The sequence below is a fragment of the Budorcas taxicolor genome, chromosome 11 (genome assembly GCF_023091745.1).
Source record: "Budorcas taxicolor isolate Tak-1 chromosome 11, Takin1.1, whole genome shotgun sequence".
NCBI lineage: Eukaryota > Metazoa > Chordata > Mammalia > Artiodactyla > Bovidae > Budorcas > Budorcas taxicolor.
Window position 1 is genome coordinate 28,472,451 of NC_068920.1, and position 22,879 is coordinate 28,495,329.

At 38.9% G+C, this 22,879-nt stretch overlaps 1 protein-coding gene across 1 annotated transcript in view; it reads left to right on the plus strand.

The window, feature by feature from the left end:
• Positions 1-22,879, plus strand: part of CARMIL1 (capping protein regulator and myosin 1 linker 1) — a 308,343-nt gene that overhangs the window by 247,816 nt on the left and 37,648 nt on the right. The window contains exons 26-29 of the mRNA XM_052648705.1: positions 499-630; positions 8,080-8,255; positions 11,914-12,001; positions 14,784-14,933. Of these exons, the coding sequence (XP_052504665.1) occupies positions 499-630; positions 8,080-8,255; positions 11,914-12,001; positions 14,784-14,933 (546 nt within the window). The remainder of the gene's footprint in view (positions 1-498; positions 631-8,079; positions 8,256-11,913; positions 12,002-14,783; positions 14,934-22,879) is intronic.

Here is a 22,879-nt window from a genome sequence, read left to right on the forward strand (position 1 = left end):
TGTAATCAAGTCCTGGGTAACCTCAGGAAGGTGGCAGGAGTTTCAATGAGTAACAACTCCTTGGCAGAATACTGCCAAGCTGATAGCATGAAACTCCCTTCTGTCACTTGTAGAAGGAAGCTTCTCTCAACTTAGAATTTTTTCCCCAACTGTGACTTCATAGAGAAAGGACTAACTGGGAATCAGAAATCCTGGGATCTGGTCCAGGCTCTTCTATCTGAACCACACAATCATTGAATTTTATGAGTAGGAAGAAAACTGTGGATTAGTCAGATGCTCTCGCACCCCACATGAAGACATTAAGGCACAAACAGGTAGGGTATTATTCCTTTGCTCTCAAAGCTGGACCTGTTCTGATCTGTGTAAAGGGTCTTACATCAAGACTATCTCAGATTATCCCTCGTATTTCTTCACCCTTTTTACTAACTCTGCAATGACTTTGCTGCTTATTTAAATCATTATTTAATTATGGAGAGGTCACTTTTATTTTTCTTACAGCTGTTACCAAATTTATACCATGTTGGTGGTGTATCTTGGGCGGGAGCCAGTGGTTTGTTATCCAGTCCAATTCAGGAGACCCTGGAATCAATGGCCGGAGAAGTTACAAGAGTTGTTGATGAACAACTCAAGGTTTGTGGTTTCTGTTCTTTTGCAAAGTGACATTGTTATGCCTTAAGTGTGCATGATAGCATTTTGTACCATGCTACCCTATATTTTATAGATGTATGTGTGGGAAAGTTGAATACTGTGTCTTTTCCAGCTTCATTTATAATTTTTGGAATAAATTTTTTGCATATAAGATCAAGTAAAACCTGTCACATTCAGTTTTGTTTTTGATGGTAAATCTCTAACTGTATTCCACATATGACAGTTTGCCACTGATAGAAGAATGATTGATTTCTGCTTAGAAAGAGAAGTCTGATTCATGAAAAAATATCTTCTGTTGTTACATTTGATTTAGAGACTGGGAGAGATGACAGGTGCTCTGCTTATAGCACCAAATTGCTGCTTGTATGGAAAGGTTACCGCTAGGTAACTAGATAATAGTCTTTGCAAAGAGCTGCTTGAAAGATTAGGAAAGGGATTTAGAATGAATAACAAGGCACCGGAAGTAGCAGAGACTGGTCTAGAGGCTCAGAGACTGAAAAAACAGCCGCTGAAATGTAAGTGGAGAGAGTAACGTAAGGCCAGTTTTTTCTTAAGGAAACTTCAAGAAACAGCTAGAGCAGCAACATTTCATTTTCAAAAAGTTTCATCATTTCCAACCTGCCTGTTCAAGGATGCCATAAAAAGATCTTGTCTAAATTTCTGTGTTTATTTGGCCCATTTTCTTCTGAGAACACAATTGCTATAACTCGGATTTGATATGCACCTTAATCATAACTTTGCCACATGCTAATTACTCCGTTTATAAATTAAATTAGCACAGGCGAGAATGTTGTGGATTACTTAGGCATTTAAGTCCCTGTCTTTCTGTGCGCATAATGCAGAGAGACTCTTGAGTGTTATTTTTCTTTGACGGTGGTTATTGTGAATACATTCTGAGCAAAGACAAAGGGGTAGAAAAACAACTGGTTGGATGGTACGGAGTTCTAGCAGGTCAGTTGTTACCTAATAGCACTCGTTTTATCCTCCATGAAGGATCAGATATGTTAAAAGGATACTTTCTTACACATTTAAAATAAAGTCATCTCTGTTGCTTAGTTACTTCTGACTGTAAAAAATGAACTACTCATTGTGAAACATTTAAAGGATAAAAATCACTTGAAATCCCAGAGATAGCATTATTCTTAATATTTTGGTGACTTTCCAAACATTCTCTGTCTATACACAGTTTTACATATATGTGATCATGCTATACATACTTTATTAATATTTGGTACAATATCAGGAAGACACTTCCAGATCGGTGAGTACTCATCATTTTAGTGGCTGCATGGTGTCTCATTGCAGAGACGTATCAGTGCCCTGGGAAAGCGGCAAACCTCCTCTGTGTCTTTCCCTTCGTGCAGAACCCCTCACATTTGACACCTCTGGTCACCTGATGTGTGGGTGTTTTCCCCAACCCAGCCGGGTGTCCTGCTGTTTAACTCCATTCAGACACTATCTGCCTAGAGATCCCACTGGTTAAGGGCTCAGACTCTCAAGACTGCCCCCACCCCACTTCAGATGCCAACTGGGAGTCCAGGTTGTCACTGAACTCCTGACCGATCGGCGATAAATCCGAGGTCCTTGTAACCTCACCTCTAGGTCCATTAACTTGCTAGAGTGGCTCCCAGAACTCAGGGAAACACCTATTTATTTTTACCAGTTTATTAAAGGATATGATAGAAGATATAGATGAACAGCCAGATGGAAGAAATGCTCAGGGTTAGGTATGTAGGAAGGGACTTGGGGCTTTTGTGCTGTCTTGGGGCGCACCACTGTCCCAGCACCTCCATGTGTTCACCAACACAGAAGCTCTGAACCCATACTCTTAGGGAAGTTTCATCATTCAGGCATGGTCTGTCATTAACTCTATTTTTAGCCCTACTCAGAAGGGAGGGTGGGACTGAAAATTCCAAGCTTCTAATCATAACTTGGTCTTTCCAGTAACCAGTCCTCATCCAGGAGCTACCCAGAGTTACCCCAATAGAACAAAAGACATCCCATCACCCGGGGAATTCCAGTGGTGTCAGGAGCCAGGATCAGAGTGCCAATATTAGAACAAAGTATTTTTAGTGTTCTTATACTAGTGTTATAGTTCTTATCCCCTAGTATTCTTATCACTTAGGAAATTACTAGAGTTTCAGGAGCTCTGTGCCAGGAACTGGGGGTAGAGACTAATATATGTTTTCTATTATCTCACAGCCAACATAATTTATTTTCTAATTTCTGATTAATCCTATTAGAATAGATTCGTATATTGATCCATTCCTAGGTCAGATGGTACACACGTTTTATACATTTGTATATATTCACAAACTGTTCTCCACTAGTTGACCCAACTGCTTGTTTTGTCACATGTCACCACTACTAAGTGTGTTAACCTTTTAATATTTGTAATGGGGTAAAAAATATCATTTTGTCTTTTGGATTTCTTTAATAACCAGTAATGCAGAAAATAATTTTATTATCCATTTGTATTTCTTGTTTTGTAAATTATATATTTGTATCCATTGCCTAATTTTTTCCTTTAAAGTACTGGTAAGAACTCCTTATATGCTAAGAATGGGCTGGCGTTTAAATCAGCATGAATCACAGCAACTGAAAGTTTCCCATCAAATGGCTTCTAAGGGGCACTAGTTTCAGTTGGTCTAAGCCACGAGTTATCCCTTGAAACCTGGGCCCATTTCCTTCCCAGTGCACTGAATGGTTGGAATTGACTTGCCAGTCATTCTTGGGAGGGAGTAGAAGGCAGAGGTCTAAACTAAAAGGCATTTGAATTTTTAAAAGCCTGAAATAATAACATTTTTAAGACTCAAAATATTTTTCTGTGAATAGACATTCCCCACGTTTATTGAGGCTGACCTTTCTGACCCCTTGTCATTGTCTCCGGTGTTCCCGCTCATCACAGCTTCCTTATTTGCATGTGCCATTGCCTTCTTTTCTCATTCTCAACTATCCCTGAGGTCCCAGGCTCCCAAATGCCCTGCTTTTTCTATTCCCCACTCCCTTGTTTTCTTTAGTTTCAGTCGTTTTGAGTTGCAAGTTCCCTTCCCTTCAGGGACTTCTGGCATAAATGGAAGCAAATCCTCATCACAGCATCTTAATTAAATGTTACTCATTAATTTCCTTTTCACTGAGTTCACATTCAATTTTTGATACTTTCAACAGACTGTACGCAGTGGTTTCTTTTTTTTCCTTTCAGTTTACCTGAGAAGTGAACATCATTTTACAAATAAATCATCCCCATTTGTCTATTGATAAAGCTTTCTAGCACCTTGATTTTCTTAAAACTATGTAGGGAAAATGCATTTTTACTACAATCAATATTCAGTTTCTTAAACAACTGTATTCTTATTTCACTAGTAGTACAATATTTTATTTGGTTAAAAAAAGAATCCTTCCTCTGTTTCTGAAACTGAGTAAAATGTTATACTAGCAAAAGCTAAAGTGAATGGATTATTTTGTAAAAGTGTATTTTTACTATAGTGAATTTAAAAAAAAATAGAACTAGCAGGTTTGTGACCTGAGTTGGCTACTAGCTGTTTGTTCCAAGCTCGTTGGCACTGAGCTTCCTTGTGCGAGACTGTTTTGGTGTCAACATAATTAGGGAGATTTTATCCTTAATATTCGCTCATCCTGTGTCTTGCCATTCCCTTCTGCAGGGGATCTTCCCAACCCAGGGATCCAACCCGGGTCTCCCACACTGCAGCAGATTCTTTACCTTCTGAGCCAGCAGGGAAGCCCTGTATCGTGGCCAGTGGTACACATTTTGAATTCTGAATGAGAATAGTTTCAAATAGCTCTTTGAGCCATCTTTCAGAAAAGAATATTAGTTCAGAAAAGCCAAAGAAAGGACCGGAAGAGCCAACTTTCTTAGCAAACTTCCTGGAGGAGAAAAAAGGCAGGAAGTGGGGAGAAAGTCCTTCTTTGAAAAGAGGTGATGTTTTCTCTGAACTGGTCTCTTTTAGGTATTTTTAAATGACAGCTCTCCTCCTGCCCCCTAGCCCTTGTTTTTGATCCTAACATTTATTCCCAGAGTAATCTTAGGTGAATAAATAGGATCTGAATGTTTTAACATAAAGAAACTTATTTTTCCCTTCTGGACTTAACTTTTAGAATGCTTGTTTTGGCCTTGAAAATTCTTCATTTCCCCTAGGGTTTCAACTGTGAAATACTTCCCTGGTAAATATCAGGTTTACTGAGGAAATGAGGCCTGAGGGGCGTAGGTTGCACTTTGGCAAGTACTAACTCAGTTTGCTGGGAGAGGTCTCTGCATTTTCTTCTTTTCCTACAGTTTATATTTTTCCAATGCAAAAGAAAGAGATTCTAGAGCACTTTAGTGTGGAAGTTGTATTTGCTTGTAATGAATGACAGCTAGTCCTTTGCTCACTGCAAGAATATCTGAGTGTAACTGCCATGTAAAGGATATTAAGCCAGTTTATTTTACAGACATTCTAGAGGGTTTCTAAGTACCATTAATTGTTTTCACAGTTAAGAAATATAGACCCTCATCTTGGGACGATACCCGCAAAATAAAATCTTGTGGTTGCATTTCAGATACAGGGTCTGCTCATTGAAGTTGTCTGAAGGGAGTACACATTGACTAACAAAATAGAGAATATGTAAGAAAAGTTAAGAAATGTGGAGAAAGTGAGAAAATTTAACATAAGTCTGCATTAGATTTCCACGAGGAAAGAAAAGATAAAGCCATGGGTATTGAAGAATATAGTTTGGTGTGCAGAGGGCCACAGGACTTGAAAGGAGGTGCTGTTTAAGCACCTAAGCTGGGGGTTGGACACAAAGAAGTGGTCAGTGGCTGCATTACAAGTTTGTCCTGTGATCCTCCCCTCTCGCCTCTTCTTAAAGCTTTCTATTTGCTTATTTGGCAGTGTTGAGTCTCAATTGCAGCACACGAGATCTTTGAGTCAGGCCGGATCTTGCATTGCGGTGCACAGACTCTCTAGCTGTGACACTCGGGTTCGCTTGTTGCAGCCTGTGTGCTCCAGAGCACGTGGGCTTTAGTGGCTGCAGCTCGTGGCTCTCTAGTTGTGGCACCTGGGCTTAGTCGCTCTGTGGCATGTGGTATCTTAGTTCCCTGACCAGGGATTGAACCCAGGTCTCCTGCAGTGCAAGGCAGATACTTAATCACTGAGCTACTAGGGAAGTCCCTCTTTCTCCCCTTTCTACTAGCTTGTCACCAGAAAGTCCACCATGCCTGCCTTTAGGTACCGTTGACTCAAGGGAGCAGGGGATGAAAATTGTAGGTAATAGAGAGGAAGGGACACTCCTGTGGATAGTGGGCAGGACATTGGGAAAGGGTGGCTGGAGTAAGACACAAAAGGCTTGAGTCCCCACATCACTTGTTCCTTGAGCAAGTCTCCTCTGAACCCTGATTTTCTTGTCTATAAAATGAATTTGCTAAAATCTGCCCCCACCCCCCACCCCCACCCCCCCCCCCGCACACAGGATTATTATGTGGATCAAAGGAAATCATGGTTGAAATTACTCTGGAGAGCATAAAGTGCTGCATTCTATTGCTGGCCAATGTGGGACTAGAGCTGGTGCTAGGAAACTAACTGCAAAATATCTGTCGAACTGGACGCCCAGGACAAGATGAAATTCCTCTCTGTAGGGTCAAAGTTATGTGACGGTTGATTTGTAGGGCACAGAGAGACCTTGGAAATAACTTTGTAGGTGAGAAAGCAGAGATCAACAAAGATTATTCACTTAATGCTACTCCCTCAATATTCCATAGAAATTTCATGTCAAGATCTGCATTGGAAGCCAGGCTTCTTCTCTGGAGTTCATTCCAACTGAATAGCATCAATATGCAGGGGGACCTTTCAGAGAGTCATGGTTGTGTTAATGAACATGATAGAAGGCAAACAGCATATTGATACCAGTGGTGGTTCTTATCAGGAGTGCGGGATTCCATCTGGAACAGAATGTATTAATTTTAATGCCAATGATGAAAATGATTTGTCTTAAACTGACTCATTTGGCATCACTTGTAGCTGTCTTGGAATAATGTACTAAGTCACTGATTAGTCAGAGTTCCAACAGGGACAGAGCACTGTCAGCATACAAGTGGCTTTTGGAAATTTCTCAAGTGGCTGCCACCCACCTCTCCTCTCCTGCTTTTCACGATGTCTCTACAAACATCCTGCTGTTCTCCTGCTCATCGTATGGTGTCATGAGAGATGTTACTGTTGGGATTGTGCTCTGCACGTGAATATATGTGCAGAGAGACTCGGCTTTCCATAATGATGCTCCATTAGCATCATTATGATGATGCTGGAATAGTGATGATTCATGCTGGAATAGTAATGGGATCAAGCTTAACTTTCAAAACCAAGATCTCATCGTGAAGATTAGCATCTCTGAAAACAGATTAATAGCATTATCTGTGATACACTGAACTTCTCTTGTATGCTAGACATGATATCGATCCCTTTACATATGTAATATCATTTAATCCTCAAAAATCCTATGAGACGAGAACTTTTTTCTTTGCCATTTTATAGTTGAGTAGAGTAAAACTGAGAAATCAGTAACTTGGTCCAGTGTCCCTCAGCTAGGATTCAAATTTAGGACTGATGCTAACTCGTGTGCCCTTTCCATACTCACCAGCCATTTTATCCATCTCAGGCAAATTGTTTCATTTCCCTTAGCTCACATTCTTCAGCTATAAAATGGTGATCACATGAATAGCTTCTCTATGCATCTTCACAGGTGTTAGAAGGATGAAATGTGCAGAAACATTTTAAAAACTCTGAAGTGGTATTTAAGTAGGTTTTTAAGTGTAATAATTACTAATGTTTATAAAGTGTTCATGAATATTTTTGTTTATTATTTATTCATTTTTTGATCTTGCAGCAATTATAATTTTACCTAACACTGAAGCTTTTCTTTTAAAAGAGGAAAACTAGCAGTATTTAGAGTGGTTTACTACTACTGCTCTTTTGATAGAGCTATTAAATGATTCACCCTGATTTGAGGTTTCTGTGATTTGTGAAATTGCAGAGGAGTTCAAACTTGATATATTTTCCAGGGGCATCTGTAACTTTGTTTGCTAATACCCAGGAGGACAGTCTGGTGTGGGCTGAATTGGTGTGTATGTGTCTTTCTAAATCTTAATTGTGAATGCCTCTGCGTTAAGTAAAGCTAGCACACTATCACATTTCAGATGCCAGAAGCCTGGGCGGATCTGCCAAGTGTCTGATTTAAAGTGATTGTCTGAGATCAGTGATCACCCAGCAGTCACAAGTCACCCTGGGACAGCTCCGAATCCCCAGTCTCACCCTGGGACTCTCTTGTGTCCCTGCCCTCCGAGAGCTCGGTGTCGTATATATAGCCACCTTTCAGTTTTACGGCGGGCGCCTCTGGGTCTGTGTCCTCATCTCTCTCTCTCCGCTTTATGCTGCATTGCAGGCATTGCTTGAGTCCATGGTTGACGCTGCCGAGAATCTTTGCCCCAATGTGATGAGAAAAGCCCACATTCGACAAGACTTGATTCATGCCAGCACTGAAAAGATTTCCATCCCACGTACCTTTGTTAAAAATGTCCTGTTGGAGCAGTCTGGAATTGATATCCTTAACAAAATTAGGTAGGTTTATAATGTTCATAAACCGAGGCGCTGCAGTGTCTGTGAATGCCATTGAGGCAGCTGTGAAGGGTGTCATTGTTGGCTTTATTCATACAGAATGTATGTAGGCGTGTCTAAGAGGCAGTGACTGTATATAGAGATAGCCATGCATAAATGTGAGGTTTTATACATTTCCAAAATTAGGTGACTGCAGCTATGCCTGCCTTACTGAGGAATATAAAGTTACCTACCCTTTTTTAAGAGTTTTATTTTTTTAAGAGAGGGGTGCATGTTTGTAAGCCTTTTATTTTTTTTTTCCTGCTTCTGAAGCTTATCTTTCACCTTGATAAATCTAACTTTTGAAGACAGAGATCAGTTTGCTTTCTGCCACCATAATATTATAAATCATGCACAGCCCATAAATAAGCAAAGAGCCCCACTATGATGTCACCATGTTTTCTTTTGGTGGGTCTGTGATACTACGCATGTGCTAATGGTGCTCTGGAGTGTTTACATAGATTCCTGGTTGCTAAAATTTGAAAAACATGCCAGGGTATAAACATTTAGAAGGTGTGATCGCCAGCAAACTTTCCTGGATTTTTACATAAGAACTGTGAGATGACCACCAGTATTACATTATACAGCTCAGGTAGTTCTCATTATATTTTCTAGTTGGAAAATCAGAATGTGAATACATTCGAAAGCATTTAAAATTTCCCGTTTTAATCATGTCCAAATCTTGATTTGAATAATTAGATATAGCAAAAATAACAGCTTCTACGTGGAGAATTGAGAGTGGTGGTGTTATGTAATATAGCTCGATGACAGCTGGCAAGAAAAATGAGAGGTAAAAACAAAATATGCAAAAAAAAATATCATCACAAAGTAGATGTTGAAGGCTGCTAACCTTAAAGCTAGACTATAGACTTTTGAGGGTTTTGGAATTCTGTAGTAACTAGACAGTCTCAGGGCTAAGATGCAGCTGTGGGGGGTGTGTGTGTGTGTCTTTTAAACAAAGACCCTAATGCCTATTCAACTGAATTGTAAGACAGTTGGAATGACTTGAGTGATTAAGGCTTTCAGAGGGTTTATAGACTCCATTGACTAGTGATTTTTATGAACTCTAGCCCAAGTATGCTTACGTATTTCTGTAACCTCTAGTTTCAGACTTTTTATTGGAGCTCTTTAAATGTTGAGAATAAAAAGCTGTTGACCACCATTTTTTCATAATAGTGGACTGAACTACCAATAGATCATATTCAGCATTTCCTGGACTCCCAGATTCTGTCAAATATGCTCATTTCCCTTGAAAAATGGGCAAATTCTAAAAGTTGAATAGCAGTACAGAGCTCCTCACTTCGGTGAATCAGTTGTATGTCCACCAAGTCCTTGCTTGGCTTTCTATACTGCTTCCTGCTGAGTAGTGATAGGAGAAAATGTGCACATGCAGACTAAGTTGCATCATTTCCTTTTAAACATTTTACAAACTGGAAATTCAGTCGAGAAAGAAGTAGAGCACCCAGCAGCAAAACAGTAGAATGGCCCTGAAGCATTAAAAAACAATTGCTTATTTATTTATTTATTTATTTATTTTTTTAAAAATAATTGCTTTTTAAAAAAAAAAATTATTTTAGGGGGTGGTGGGAAGGAGGGTCAAGAGGGAGGAGATATGTGCATGATTATGGTTGATTCACATTGCTGTACACCTTAAACAACATTGTAAACCAGTTATCCTCCAATTAAAATCAAATTAAAAATTTTTCTTTTATATTGGAGTATATTTGATTAGGGGGCTTCCTGATAGCTCAGTTGGCAAAGAATCCACCTGCAATGCAGGAGACCCCGGTTCAATTTCTGGGTTGGGAATATCCGCTGGAGAAGGGATAGGCTACCCACTCCAGTATTCTTGGGCTTCCTTTGTGGCTCAGCTGGTAGAGAATCCGCCTGCAGTGTGAGAGACCTCAGTTCGATCCCTGGGTTGGGAAGATCTCCTGGAGAAGGGAATGGCTACCCACTCCAGCATTCTGGCTTGGAGAACTCCATAGACTATACAGTCCATGGGGTCACAAAGAGTCAGACACAATAGTTGTGGTAGTTTGAGGTGTACAGCAAAGTGATTCAGTTATACATATACATGTATCTATTGTTTTCATTTTAAGAATTGTTTTTTGATGTTATAATTTGAAATAAATTATCCCTCCCGACGTCTGAGAGGCAGAGGGTAGGAAAGAGAGAGAAACTACTGACTATAGTCTTGGGAGGAAACAAAATTCCCAAATATGCCTAAAAGCATCAGAGGAAGTGCTTGTTAATATTGAATTCCCAGGCCTTCTGGAGGTTTGGGGTGGGACCGAGTTATCTGTATTTTTAATAAGCGACCTGGGTGAATCTTATCAGTGGATACCTCTGGAGAATAATAGGGTATTAGATAAACCAAATAGCTAGGGAGACCTTGGTTCAGAGACAGGAATGAAAGAAACATTCTTTTATCTTTAGCCCAGGACTGTTTTTACTTTTGGCATCAAAAAGTTGGTGCTTCCCTCCTGCTCTGCCATCAGTAATGTTTCTGAAGAGGCATGCAATGAAAACTATCGCCTTTCAATTAGGAAGGTTTTCCCCTATTACACAAATATACTTTCAACTTCAGTTTTAAGATTGCTGCTGCTACTGCTGCTAAGTTGCTTCAGTCGTGTCCGACTCTGTGCGACCCCATTGACGGCAGCCCACCAGGCTCCCCTGTCCCTGGGATTCTCCAGGCAAGAACAATGGAGTGGGTGGTCATCTTATTTTGATAACTCTTTTCCTTGATGAAAAATTTTTAGTATTATTTACTTCAAAAGTAGAGTGAAATTATGTGACAGTGTTGAAACGTGGGTATGTAGCTCTTCAGCACATTTACTTTCAATGTATTTGTGCATTTATGCACATTGGTGCATGTGTGCCCAGGTAGGGTTATTTAGACTGAAGACACACGTGGAAGTTGAATTCTTGGGAATACCAAATAACTAAAATGCCAGCCCTTGGGTGGAAATCTCAGTGGCAGAGTTATTTATTAGTAGAAACTATAAACTGCTACTTCCTGTCTGGGCATCCTTTTAAAGTTAGCAAGAGGCACTAAAACTAAACATTTTGATAACTTCTGTTCATAAAAGGCAAGGGAACAGTGAATTTGTAACTATTCAAAGTACAGTGGCAAGTCAAAGCAGAAGCATTTCAATAAGGTACCATTTGATTGGTTAAAAAGTTGTTTAAAAGGTGAGGGATATACATATGAAAGAAATAACCAAAGCTTCACAACCAGACTAGATTTTCTTAATTTACTCCAGCCCAAGTTTGTTTTCATTTTGTCAATGGATGAATTGTTCTCACTACATGGTACATATGGTTTCCATTAAGTTTGTCTTTATCCAGATGTTTTTCATTCCTACCATTAAATCTCGAATTTTGAAACTGCAGAGGCAGGTTGACATTGATAAAGAAAGTCTATTACCTGTGTGTTTATGGCAGTGTTTAAGGCTTATTTTTGGAAAACCTTAGCCCTGTTCACACATTCTTGTATGCTATTTTCAAAGATAGAAACAGAATCACATTTGACCTTATCAACATAGCATCAAGGGTGGTGACTTTTTCTCTCCTGCACAAATTAAAATGCCACTCTGTGCTTTTGATTTTCACATAGTGAGGTGAAGTTGACAGTGGCCTCCTTCCTGTCTGATCGAATCGTGGATGAAATTCTGGATGCACTTTCACACTGCCATCACAAATTGGTGAGTGCTGTGGTCATTTGTACAGGACAGCCTGGTTCATTCTGTGGTGATGCAGGGCAGCCTCCAGCGTGGGAATGTGGTTGATTTTCTACATTTTATTCCTTTGTAGCTTTATGGGTTAAAATCCTAGTTTTCCTTCTTTGTCTTCATTGTTTCCAGCTGTTCTAGAACATGTTAGAATTTCTCCAGAGGGAAAATGGCAGGGCAAAGCAGAAGTGATAATATCCAGAATTGTTGTTCATGTATAATAAACACAGGTCAAAAATTTGATAGGAGATGATGCTGGGACTGAAGTCTAAAACTGAGAGTTTCGTTTTAAAGATTATAGTTGACCCTTGCACAACACTGGGAGCTAGGGGCAGAGACCCTCCCTGTAGTCAAAAATCCATGTATAACTTATAGTTGCCTCTCCACATCTGAGGATTCCACCAACCCGGATTGTATAGTATTACAGTATTTCTTATTGAAAAAAATTCTCACGTAAGTGGGTCTGCATGTGTCAAATCCGTGTTGTTCAGGGCTCACCTGTATTTATCTGTACTTGTTGTTCTCTGATATGATTATTTGATAACAGAATATTCTTAACATGGCAGAAATGAATTGTCCAAAGAGTGAAAGAATTAAATGGACATATTCTAGTGAATGATAACCGTTGAGTGTCTAACTAGGCCTTTGGATATAACCAAGGTGAAAAAATAAAATTTTCTTCATCTAGAGACTGGTTCCACATTAAGGTAGAAACTCAGTAGAAGTATTTCCGGTATCAGTGCATATGAAAAATGTATCAGAAACTTCCTGTTTCTCAAACTCTGAGGCACAGATGAAGGTTTTATAACTGGCTATGTTTTGTGTCTCAAAAATACTGGCGTTATGATACAGTAGAAATCTCCCAAATAAGTTATGACAGTGTTTTCTCCAGAGAAAAATTTCAAGTTAATTGTGTAGCCTGAAGATACTCAGTTTTATGGTGATGAATTGTTGAGTGATGGTGGAGAACACTGGAGCAGCAACAACTTCTGAGGGGAAGGCAGACGAAAGGGGTATTTTGAAAAATTCATTTGAGAAGAATATACGACTCTTCTCTAAAATCTAAAAGATAAGATGGACATCTCTAGCTATTCAAAGTATTGCCTATGGACTGGAGCTGGCCTGCTAATGAAGGGTTACTAGTCCATAACAAGGTAAGTTCAGAAACTAAGAGGAAGTGTGAAGAAACTTCTAGAGCAATTTGACGTGGCAATAATATCCAAACACATGTTATTTAAATGTTTTTATTATCAAATGTTTTTTATTATCAACTTTTATCAATATATTGGCTTATGGCAAATTGGAAGTTTAAAACTGATTCATCACCCAGAGATTTTAAGAAGCTCTAGTCTGTAGTTCATGGCATGATAAAGAGCTATAACCTTGTCAAGAGATCACAATTCAAACTTTCTTTAATAAGCAAAACCAAAGTCAATAAAGCATCCTTTATAGAAATAGTTTGTTGATAACCATAGCTCTAGGGATGGCCTCAAAATGCCTACTTGAAGATGCAATACTAGATGTATCAGTGTGGCTGCACGTGGGGACTACACTGAAAGTTTGAATTTTTTTCCGCTTTTGCTTTTGTCCTTTGAAGAAGTTGGTAACTCAGAGTATTGACATTTTCTTTTCATAAGCAAAAAAGAATTGTGTGAACGCACTTATGTTTTGAATTTCTTACTGTTGATTTGGATAGTAAGACAAGAGCTTAACTGCTAAGTGAAAGAAATAGTATCTTCAAAATGAAACACTACTTTCAAAGACAGTCCAATAACACTGTTTTCTCCAACTTAAGTTTAGAAATGTTCCCAAAGGTTCCATAGAATTGTCAACTGGTTCTCATCTTTGCAGAGTTCCTGGTGATGAATCAGCTCAGCACTCGAGCTTATTAATTTCAGCCCAGTTTGTTTCATCTATTACCACTTTTTTAGGTTTATCTGAAGCATAGCATTGGTAATTAATGTCACATAAAATATAATAATTATTACATGAAAACAAAGCTTATTAAAAGTTTGTTAGCAGTTTCTTTCCTTTTGGTCCTTTTATAATAGGGGAAGTTGGAATCATTTTATTTCTCCTCATTATGTACTTTTGAGCACTAAACATAGAAATTCTTTCCAAGGAAATATGAAATAGAAAGGAAAAGAATACTTTGTATTTTCTTTTATACTAAGTGGTCTCATTTTCCCAGTGTAAGTTATTTTTCTGGTTTAAATTTTTCTTATATTTCCACCAGTAATGTTGATGGCAACAATATTATGCTTCACTTTTTAATTTACTTTATGCTTATCATAAGAGCAAATTGACTAGAATTGAATCTTCTGTATGCTCGTAACATTGTATAAATAAAGGTAGCTTCTCTGTACAGAAGGCTGGAGGGCCTCCTGATGGATATAATTTTATGATTGTATTGAATATTGAAAGTTGAAAAAAATCACACCAGTCTCCTACAAATGTTCATAATATATCTTTTGGAAAACAAAAATATGTGCCTACTTGGTACATATCTACATGAACATGGCAAAGATATATGAATTACCTTTCAAGTGAAGTCTCAAAAGATGTTTGGAAGGAGGTTTTGTCATTTCTTGTTTAAAATACTCCACCTTCCAGAGAAAGAGGATTAAAAAAGAGGTAACTTAACTCCAGCATGAATTTATCGAGTTGCCATTAACCAGGTGTAGACATTATTCTTCACAGCGCCCTCTTATGGAAGGTATCTGCTGGAATTCAGTTGGTTGTCTTGACTCTCTAGGCTGACCATTTCAGCAGACGTGGCAAGACCCTTCTTCTGCAAGATTCCTTGGAGATGGAGCTTGCTGAGGAGAAGCCGGTTAAACGCTCCATCATCACGGTGGAGGAGCTCACGGAGATAGAGCGTTTGGAAGATCTGGATACCTGTATGGTAAGACACAGCCTTTGGCCACACCATGATCTGCTTCACTGGATTTGCTACTGTCTTAAAAAAAAAAACAACTCACCTTTACAAACCAGGCCAAATAAAACTTCCCCCAAAGACAATTCTCTCAAGAACTTGTTGCTGTACAGGGTCTCTCTACTAATGAAGCTGATAAAGCTTAAGCCTTCAGCTTCCCAGGAAGGTCCTCTCACTTTATTTGTAATTTTGTAAAACTTTTCTTAAAGCATACCCCTACCCACCCAACCACTCCCCCCACCTCCTCCTAAAAAAGAAAAATTGTAAAAATTGCAGTACACAGAAAAGTTGGGTATCTGTCGCTGTAGCCATAGTGGGACAAAATTCCTAAATTAGGAGAAATCATTTATTTACCTTCTAAGAGTCATTTGTGACAGGAAAATATCTGTAAATAAATAAGCTGTCAACAAAAATGTGGGGAAGGACTTTTTCCCAAATAAAATATGTAGGGTGACTATCTCTTTGTTGGTCTTATAGGTTTTCTTTTTTTTTTTTTTTTAATGTCCTGCTTCTTCCTGTTTTTTCTTTACACAGTTTTGGGGTACACTCTTAGATCTGCATTTCCTGGTTAGTTCCTATTCTCTGTCATTGACTTATATATTTTAGAAGCTGGAATATGATGCATTTGCTCGGTGCATCCATCTGGCTGTAAAGCTAGAGTATTCAGTTTTATGATATCTCATTTTTCTGGGGACAGTTTGATGTCAGTTCTTATGTTATTGTAAAATTTGTGTTGTTAGTATATTTCTCATTTTACCATTCAAATAGTTGTATATACCTCTGTATTCAGTATTGTTTTCACTCTCCATATTTAGTGCTTTTATGTTTTGCTAAAATACTCATTTTTAGTAATTTCTTATAATCCAAGCGGGTGTTGGTGAGGCTAGGTCTACTTATGTGCTCAAGTGTTTCTACATCAGCTTCTGATTTTAGTAATTTTTCAACATAGCCATCGTAAAGGAATCACGTGGATGCTCAGTTGCTTCAGTCATGTCTGACTCTTTGTGGCCCCATGGACTGTAGCTCACCAGACTCTTCTCCTCTGTCCATGGGACCTTCCAGACAATAATTCTCGAGTGCATTGCCATTTCCTTCTCTAGGGGATCTTCCTGACCCAGAGATTGAACCTGGCTCTTCTGCATTGACAGGCAAATTCTTTACCACTGAGCCACCTGGGCTTCCATATAAACTATTGTTATCATCTTTTAAAATCTGTGAATAAAATAGTTAAATGCCCTCCAGATAAAACCTTATGATATACAAGGAGACTGGCAAAGAAAGCCTAAAATATATCTTAGATTTCAAGTAACATTCTAGTATAACTAAAGATGATAAATAATTTTCCATTTAACTGTATAAATATATAAATATATTTAGTCTATGTGGAGGGAATTACACCAAGTTTTTTAAAAGTTGCTTGTCTAGTATGTTATAAAATGTACATTTAATAAGTATTTTAAATTTTGTTTACGTTTTGAGGCAATAGACACTATGTTATCATAGGGTAATTATTCTAGAAAGCTCTTTGCCATTGTTTAGTCATGTCTGACTCTTTTGGGACACCATAGACTGCGGCCTGCCAGGCTTCTCTGTCCATGGGATTTCCCGGCTTAGTCTAACCCTAAAAGAAAAGGAGTAATAGGAAAATATTTGAATTAAAAATTAACTCTACATATCATGTTTCCAGCCAAAATTATCTGGTTCTGTGTGAGTTGGAAAGGGGTATAGGAAACATGAGTTAGTAAAATGTGTTTTGTTGAGTTTAGAAGTTATGCGGTTTTGGATGATGAAGTATTGGTTAAGAAAGATTGGCTTAGCTCCTGTAAGGATGGTTTTAAATTGTATAAGTTTTGTTTTTGTTTGATTGACCAATTTGCTTTTGTTACTTGAAAGGAAAAGGAGTTGTTCTCCTTAAGTAAAGTGGGTGGGGGAATAGGATCACTTTTTAAAATTTAATTTTATTGAGATACAATTGATTTAACATTGTATTAGCTTTAGGCATACAATCTAATGATTCAATATATGTATATATCGTGGGATGATTATCACAGGTTTAGTTGACATCATCTCCATATATAGTTATGATTTTTTTCCTTGTGATGAGAACTTTTACAATCTATTCTGTTAGCAACTTTCAAATATGCAATTCAGTATTGTTAACCATAGTCACTATGCTCTACTTTATATCACCAGGACTTATAACTGGAAGTTTGTTTGTACTTTAAAAAAAAAACCACCCCGGATGCATGACCACCATGAGGACCATAGGGCAAGGCATACCCAGCCCTGCTGAGTTGCTTTCATTTTCTAAGAACAGTCTGGTTGCCATGACACAGAAAGTGGCAGGAGTAGATAGAGATCTTTGTCCTTCACTCTAAGGATGATCCAAGTCAGAAGGGTGGTATTTTCTTGATTCAGGTGGCTGGGAGGCAAGCAGGCAGGGCTATTCCTGACATAAGCGCGTGTTGAATCCTAGGACCAGAAACAGGGCCTGTGGTGTGGAGTATCTTGTTGAGACAATGCAGAGTTCTCTATAAAGATAACAAATACTTGGGCAGAATTTTTAAGCCATAAAAATAGCATTTTTTTCCAGTTCTAAAAATTATGGCTTTAATCATTGTTTTAACAAGGCTAATGAATTGGTAAGTAGCCAAAAACCAGAGCTAAGTTTGATGTTGTTTAATGAAAAAGAATATTTTTGTGTAGAAAGTGCAAGCCAATGGATTTTGTGCTGTAAAGATTTCCTTTCTGCTCTGAGCCTAACCTTTGGGTCTAAGCCACCCAAAGATACTCCCGTTTTCACAGTGGCAATTACCCCAGGGGCAAGGATCAGTATTCTAAAGAAAATCTACTTGCTGAGTGCTGGAATTCTTACCCTGAACCTGTGAGTGGTACAAACTCACAGCTGATTGGAAAAGAGTAGAGCATGAGAATTACCTTTTCAAAGTGTTTGCACTTCCACCTTTCATAATCAAAGAAACAAATCATTTTTGTTTCTCATTGACATCCACTACCAAATATTTCAAGTTGTGATCCTTGTGTAGTGCCACTAAAAAGAAAATGAAGTACGTACTGTGAAGGTGGAGACATTGAATTGGTGATGCTTTTCTAAAGGAGCCTGTACGTTTTCTTTGGCAGCATTTAGATAGATCTTAAGTGATCCAGGAAGTTGGGACACAAGAAAAACTGTTGGATAGAAAATTCTCAGAAGCATCTTAAGTGCACGCCTACAAGCTTCCCCCATGGAATTATCCATTCCTGGCAGGTAGAAATTGTACCACACACAAAGCTAGAGCACTGTTGAATGGGACTGCTCTGGGAGATGCTGTAACTTTATTACCTAAAATGTTTGTTTGGAGCCCACAGCCCTGAGATACTTCCCCCAGGACATTCCAAAGTAACTGACTCATCACCAGCCTTCTGCTTATAGTTAACAGATCCTGGCATTTTCTTTCTGTTTGTGATGTTCGTGATATCTCCTACATCTATTTTTGAACATTTCTTTAACAGACATAGTGGAGATTCTGGGCATCTCTTGCTCTTTTTTTTTCCCCCCTCTTCCTGGATATCTTGATGTTTTCTTCCATTTCTCCCTGGTCCAAAAGTCAATTCCATTTCAGTGTGTAAGTCTCTTTAAAGAACCAATAGTTATCATCACACTCGGGAAGGTTCAGAGCAGTAAATTAAACGTTGAAATGCATATTATAGTTTAAGGATTGTCTTCTTGGAGATGGAAGCAATGATTCATCTCTTAGAAGGAAGTTCTTCACTTAGTGAACACCTGTTAAACTTACACTTTGAGAGCTGAAATAGGAGAGATTGAATGACTTGATGAGGCCTGTTATCTGTGGGGAGGATGACTGAGAGCTTCTAATCAACCTTAACTTCATAAAATTGAAGAAAAAGGCTGTTTAAACAAAATGGCAGAAAGAAGAATCATTTCTTAAAACTCAGTCTCCAAATAATTCATTTTTTTCCTTTTAACTAGAAAGAAATGAAAGGTAATTTAGTTTACCTGGTGGGGAGAAGGGACGGGTAGAACAAGAACTATAGAATAACTTGCAGAATTTTTCAACCTGTGTCCATTCTCATAGTCCCAGAGATTCTGATAACCCTTTAACTCCAGGGTTGAGAATCACATGGCTTGAAAAATCTTCCGATTTATTTATTTTGCACTTACCTAGCACCTGTGATATGCTAGGCACTGAACTCTTTATTAATAGTAGCCAGCTTAATTCTCATGACAACCTGTGAATGATAGGTGGTGTTAATATCTTCTGTTTAACAGATGAGGAAACTTAGGCATGAAAACATTAACTTGGTCGAGGTGATCTAAGGTCACCCTGAAGCAGGCCGTGTGGGATTGCACGTTCAACCAATCTGCTACAATCTATATATCGATTTCATATCTATATTTCTCACAAATCAGAATTAAATTCCAAGCTAGATTTAAATAGACTCCATTGTTTTATGCAAAACATCTGCTGATTCTATATTAAATTAATATGTGAACAGAAACAGTGAAACATGTGTGTCATTTCACCATAAATGTAAGCTTATCGTTTTTAAACATTACTGGAAACAACCGTGTCAAAAATCTGACTCTCAATTGTTCTCCAGTTGTGAGAAATGAATCTGTGCACTTTTGGCTTACCTTGAACATTCTGTGCCTCTCCATGTGTAATTTTGTTGGTGACAGTGATTAGTTTTCCTATATGCACCTTATCATTTCAGCACACCCGCCTTGTGTGTTAAGCTGAAATGTGTATTTACTTAGAATCTTTATTGTCCATAGACCATCTGTTCTTTTCCTGCCATCAGGCCCTCTTAGGAAATCACTACTCCCCATCGTATCTTTCAGCTGTGTTGTCATTGGCCTTTGGGGGTATTAAGGGATGCAGTTCTCCTTCTACTGATTGGCAATCTCTACATATTTAATTTGTCGCTATATATAGTTTCCTACCTTAAACCATCGCAGAAGTTTTAGGTTTCAGATGATGTGCCAAGTGGTGAAGAGCCAGTGTCTTCTCCTTAGGCAGAACTAGCTCACTAATTGTATGTGCTTCTTTCAATTATTTTAATGAGTGTCATACCCGTTTTAAATCAAAGTATATTCATACAGAGGAACAGGTAGTCTGCTTACTGCTCTTTCCTAGGAAAACAGTTTTAAAAGGCTTGAATTGTTACAGAATACATCTTGTGAATCCTTGCTCCAATGACAAAAAAGCAATTATTTTCCCTTAACAAATTCAGCCTCAAATATCCATATACAATTTTAAGCTTTTTAGCATAGATTAAAATTCAATGAACATCCATTTGTCTTGGTCAACATGCCATTTTGTTTTTAAACAAATCACCTCATTTTCATGTACCTACAGTTGTTAATTGAACTAATCTATTAGCAGTGTTGCCAAGCACAGACTATTAAGTCAATATCTCATTTAAAATTAGTTGCTCTGATGTTGTGCACAGAACGTCGTTGAAGTCCTAATTGTTTCCTTTTATAATTTTACTTTATTCTGTAATGTCCTTTTCATAGTGATACCATTTTGGGAAAATGGAGGCTTAGCTTTTTAACTACTAGAAAGCAATGTATGAAAACCTCTTAATTTCCAGATTTTAAATTTCAGCACTGTGATATCATTTGTGGTAGTGGTGGTGGTGGTTTAGTCGCTAAGTTGTGTCTGACTCTTGTGACCACATGAACTGTAGTCTGCCAGGCTCTTCTGTCCATGGGATTCTCCAGGCAAGAATACAGGAGTGGGTTGCCATTTCCTTCTCCAGGGGATCTTCCCGACCCAGGAATTGAACCTGGGTCTCCTGCATTGCAGGCGGATTCTTTCCCAACTGAGCTATCTGTATAATCCAGCTAAAATATACGTTCCTTAAAGTTTCTAGTAGTTTTATTTATTTATTTATTTTTTTGGACAACTCTTTGAGGAAATGCCAGAAGCACATTCTAGATCTCATTCCTTTAGGCCTGAGGTCTAGAAGGGCCTGCACAGAGATACAGGTGTGGTGCCTTGGAGGGTCTCTGTAAAGCAGACTTGGCCCCTTTGTTTCCTATTGTTTTGGGTCTTACAGCATTGCTTTTACTGTGGTGCTTCCGAATCATGTCAGTGACTTTCGTGAAGGGCAGCTTTAATAAATACCCCTATAAAACCCATTACCTTATGTGCTCTTCATACCATCTGTACCACTGTTGTGGGCACTGTTCAGTTTCATCCCCTGATACCTTGTTGCACATCTATGCAGAAGAAATTGCAGGTCTTTGTCAAGAGGAGTGAAAACCTGGAGCCGTTAGTTTGCTGTGTTGCCTAGACACAGTGAATTTTGCTATGACTTGTTGCCTGCCTTTTGCTCTGTAAGTTGAGAGGCTCAGAGCCCAGTGTGCATTGACCTATTTAAAAGGGTTCTGAGCCTAAAGAAGTATAGGTTGTTGTGTTCAGCCTTAATTCTGGCTTCATTTTCTCTTTTCTTTATCCTAGTTTACTCATTAAAAACATGTTGCCTCTCTGGTGGTCCAGTGACTAAGAATCTGCGCTTCCATTGCAGGGGGCGCAGGTTCAATCTCTGGTCAGGGAACTAAGATCCCGTATGCTGCTACAGCCAAGAAATAAAAGCAAAACAACTACAAAAAAAACAAAAACAAAAACTTGCTGTTCTGCATAAGCCTCAGCTCCCTTTCGGATTGAGGTGAAGTAAAGTCGCTCAGTCGTGTCCGACTCTTGGCGACCCCATGGACTGTAGCCTACCAGGCTCCTCCATCTATGGGATTTTCCAAGCAAAAGTACTGGAGTGGGTTGCCATTTCTTTCTCCAGGATTGAGGTGGCTTTCCATTAATACAGTGAAATGTGAGATATGGTGGGAAAGGGCTCTGATAGGGATGTGCAGGTTGCTATGGAAGCACAGAAAACTGGTGCCCCACCCAGCTTGGGGGAGGGGTGTTGTCAAGGAAGGTTTCCAGGAGGAATTTCTAAGCATCATGCTTGGCACATAATAGGCCCTTAGTAACTGATGATATAATAAGAGATGGTATTTGAAGAAGTTGGCTGGGAGGAAAATGAGTAAGTAAATTTAGCAGAGAGAAGAACACGCACAGAGTCTTAGAGTGAGGAGACAGCATCACGACTTGAGGAACTATTGTGGGATTATGGTACGATGGGAATAAAGGGTGGCAGAGAGGAGAGGTGAGGCAGCTGGAAGCCATATTGTGAAGAGCCTTATGGAGCTTGCTAAGGGTTTACTTGCTTATATATTATGTATTTATTTTTAAGGCAATACTGAAAGTGAGACGTGTGGGAGAAGGGGCAGATTTTGGCGGAAAAGACATTAGTGAGTTCTGTTTTGATAGTGTTGAGGATGAAGTGTCTGCAAGGTGCTGGCTGAGATGTCCACTAGGGAGTCCTAGAGGTGTCTCTGGGCCTTAGTAGCCAGGGCTGAGTTGGTAGGTGAGCCACGCACAGCCTTGGCACAGAGGCACTCACCAGACACTGTCCCTCAGCTGATCACTGTCCCCTTCAGCTCTGTAAGCACTTTTTTCCTACATTCATGACATTTACCTCAATTTACCATGAGCTACAGACATTCATATTCATCTGGCTATTGGTCATCTCAGTTGTATGTCCACTGTCTATCTAAAACAGCACAGAACCTCTAAGGTTCTGTTATTGAGAATGTAATAGGTTGCATCAGCGATCCAAGCTCTCTGAAGACTGTATAGAAAAACAAGGAGAAAACCATGTACCTACTGTGTCATGCGCTGTGCTTTGTCTTGGCAGCCACATCCAGTTAACTGTTTTAACCCATTTTTCAGGTGAGAATCTCAGAGCTTAGAGATGTTATTACACTTGCCCCATATCATCCTGCTTGTTTAAGGGTAGTCAGAGTGGAGGGCTCAACTCCAAATGATCCA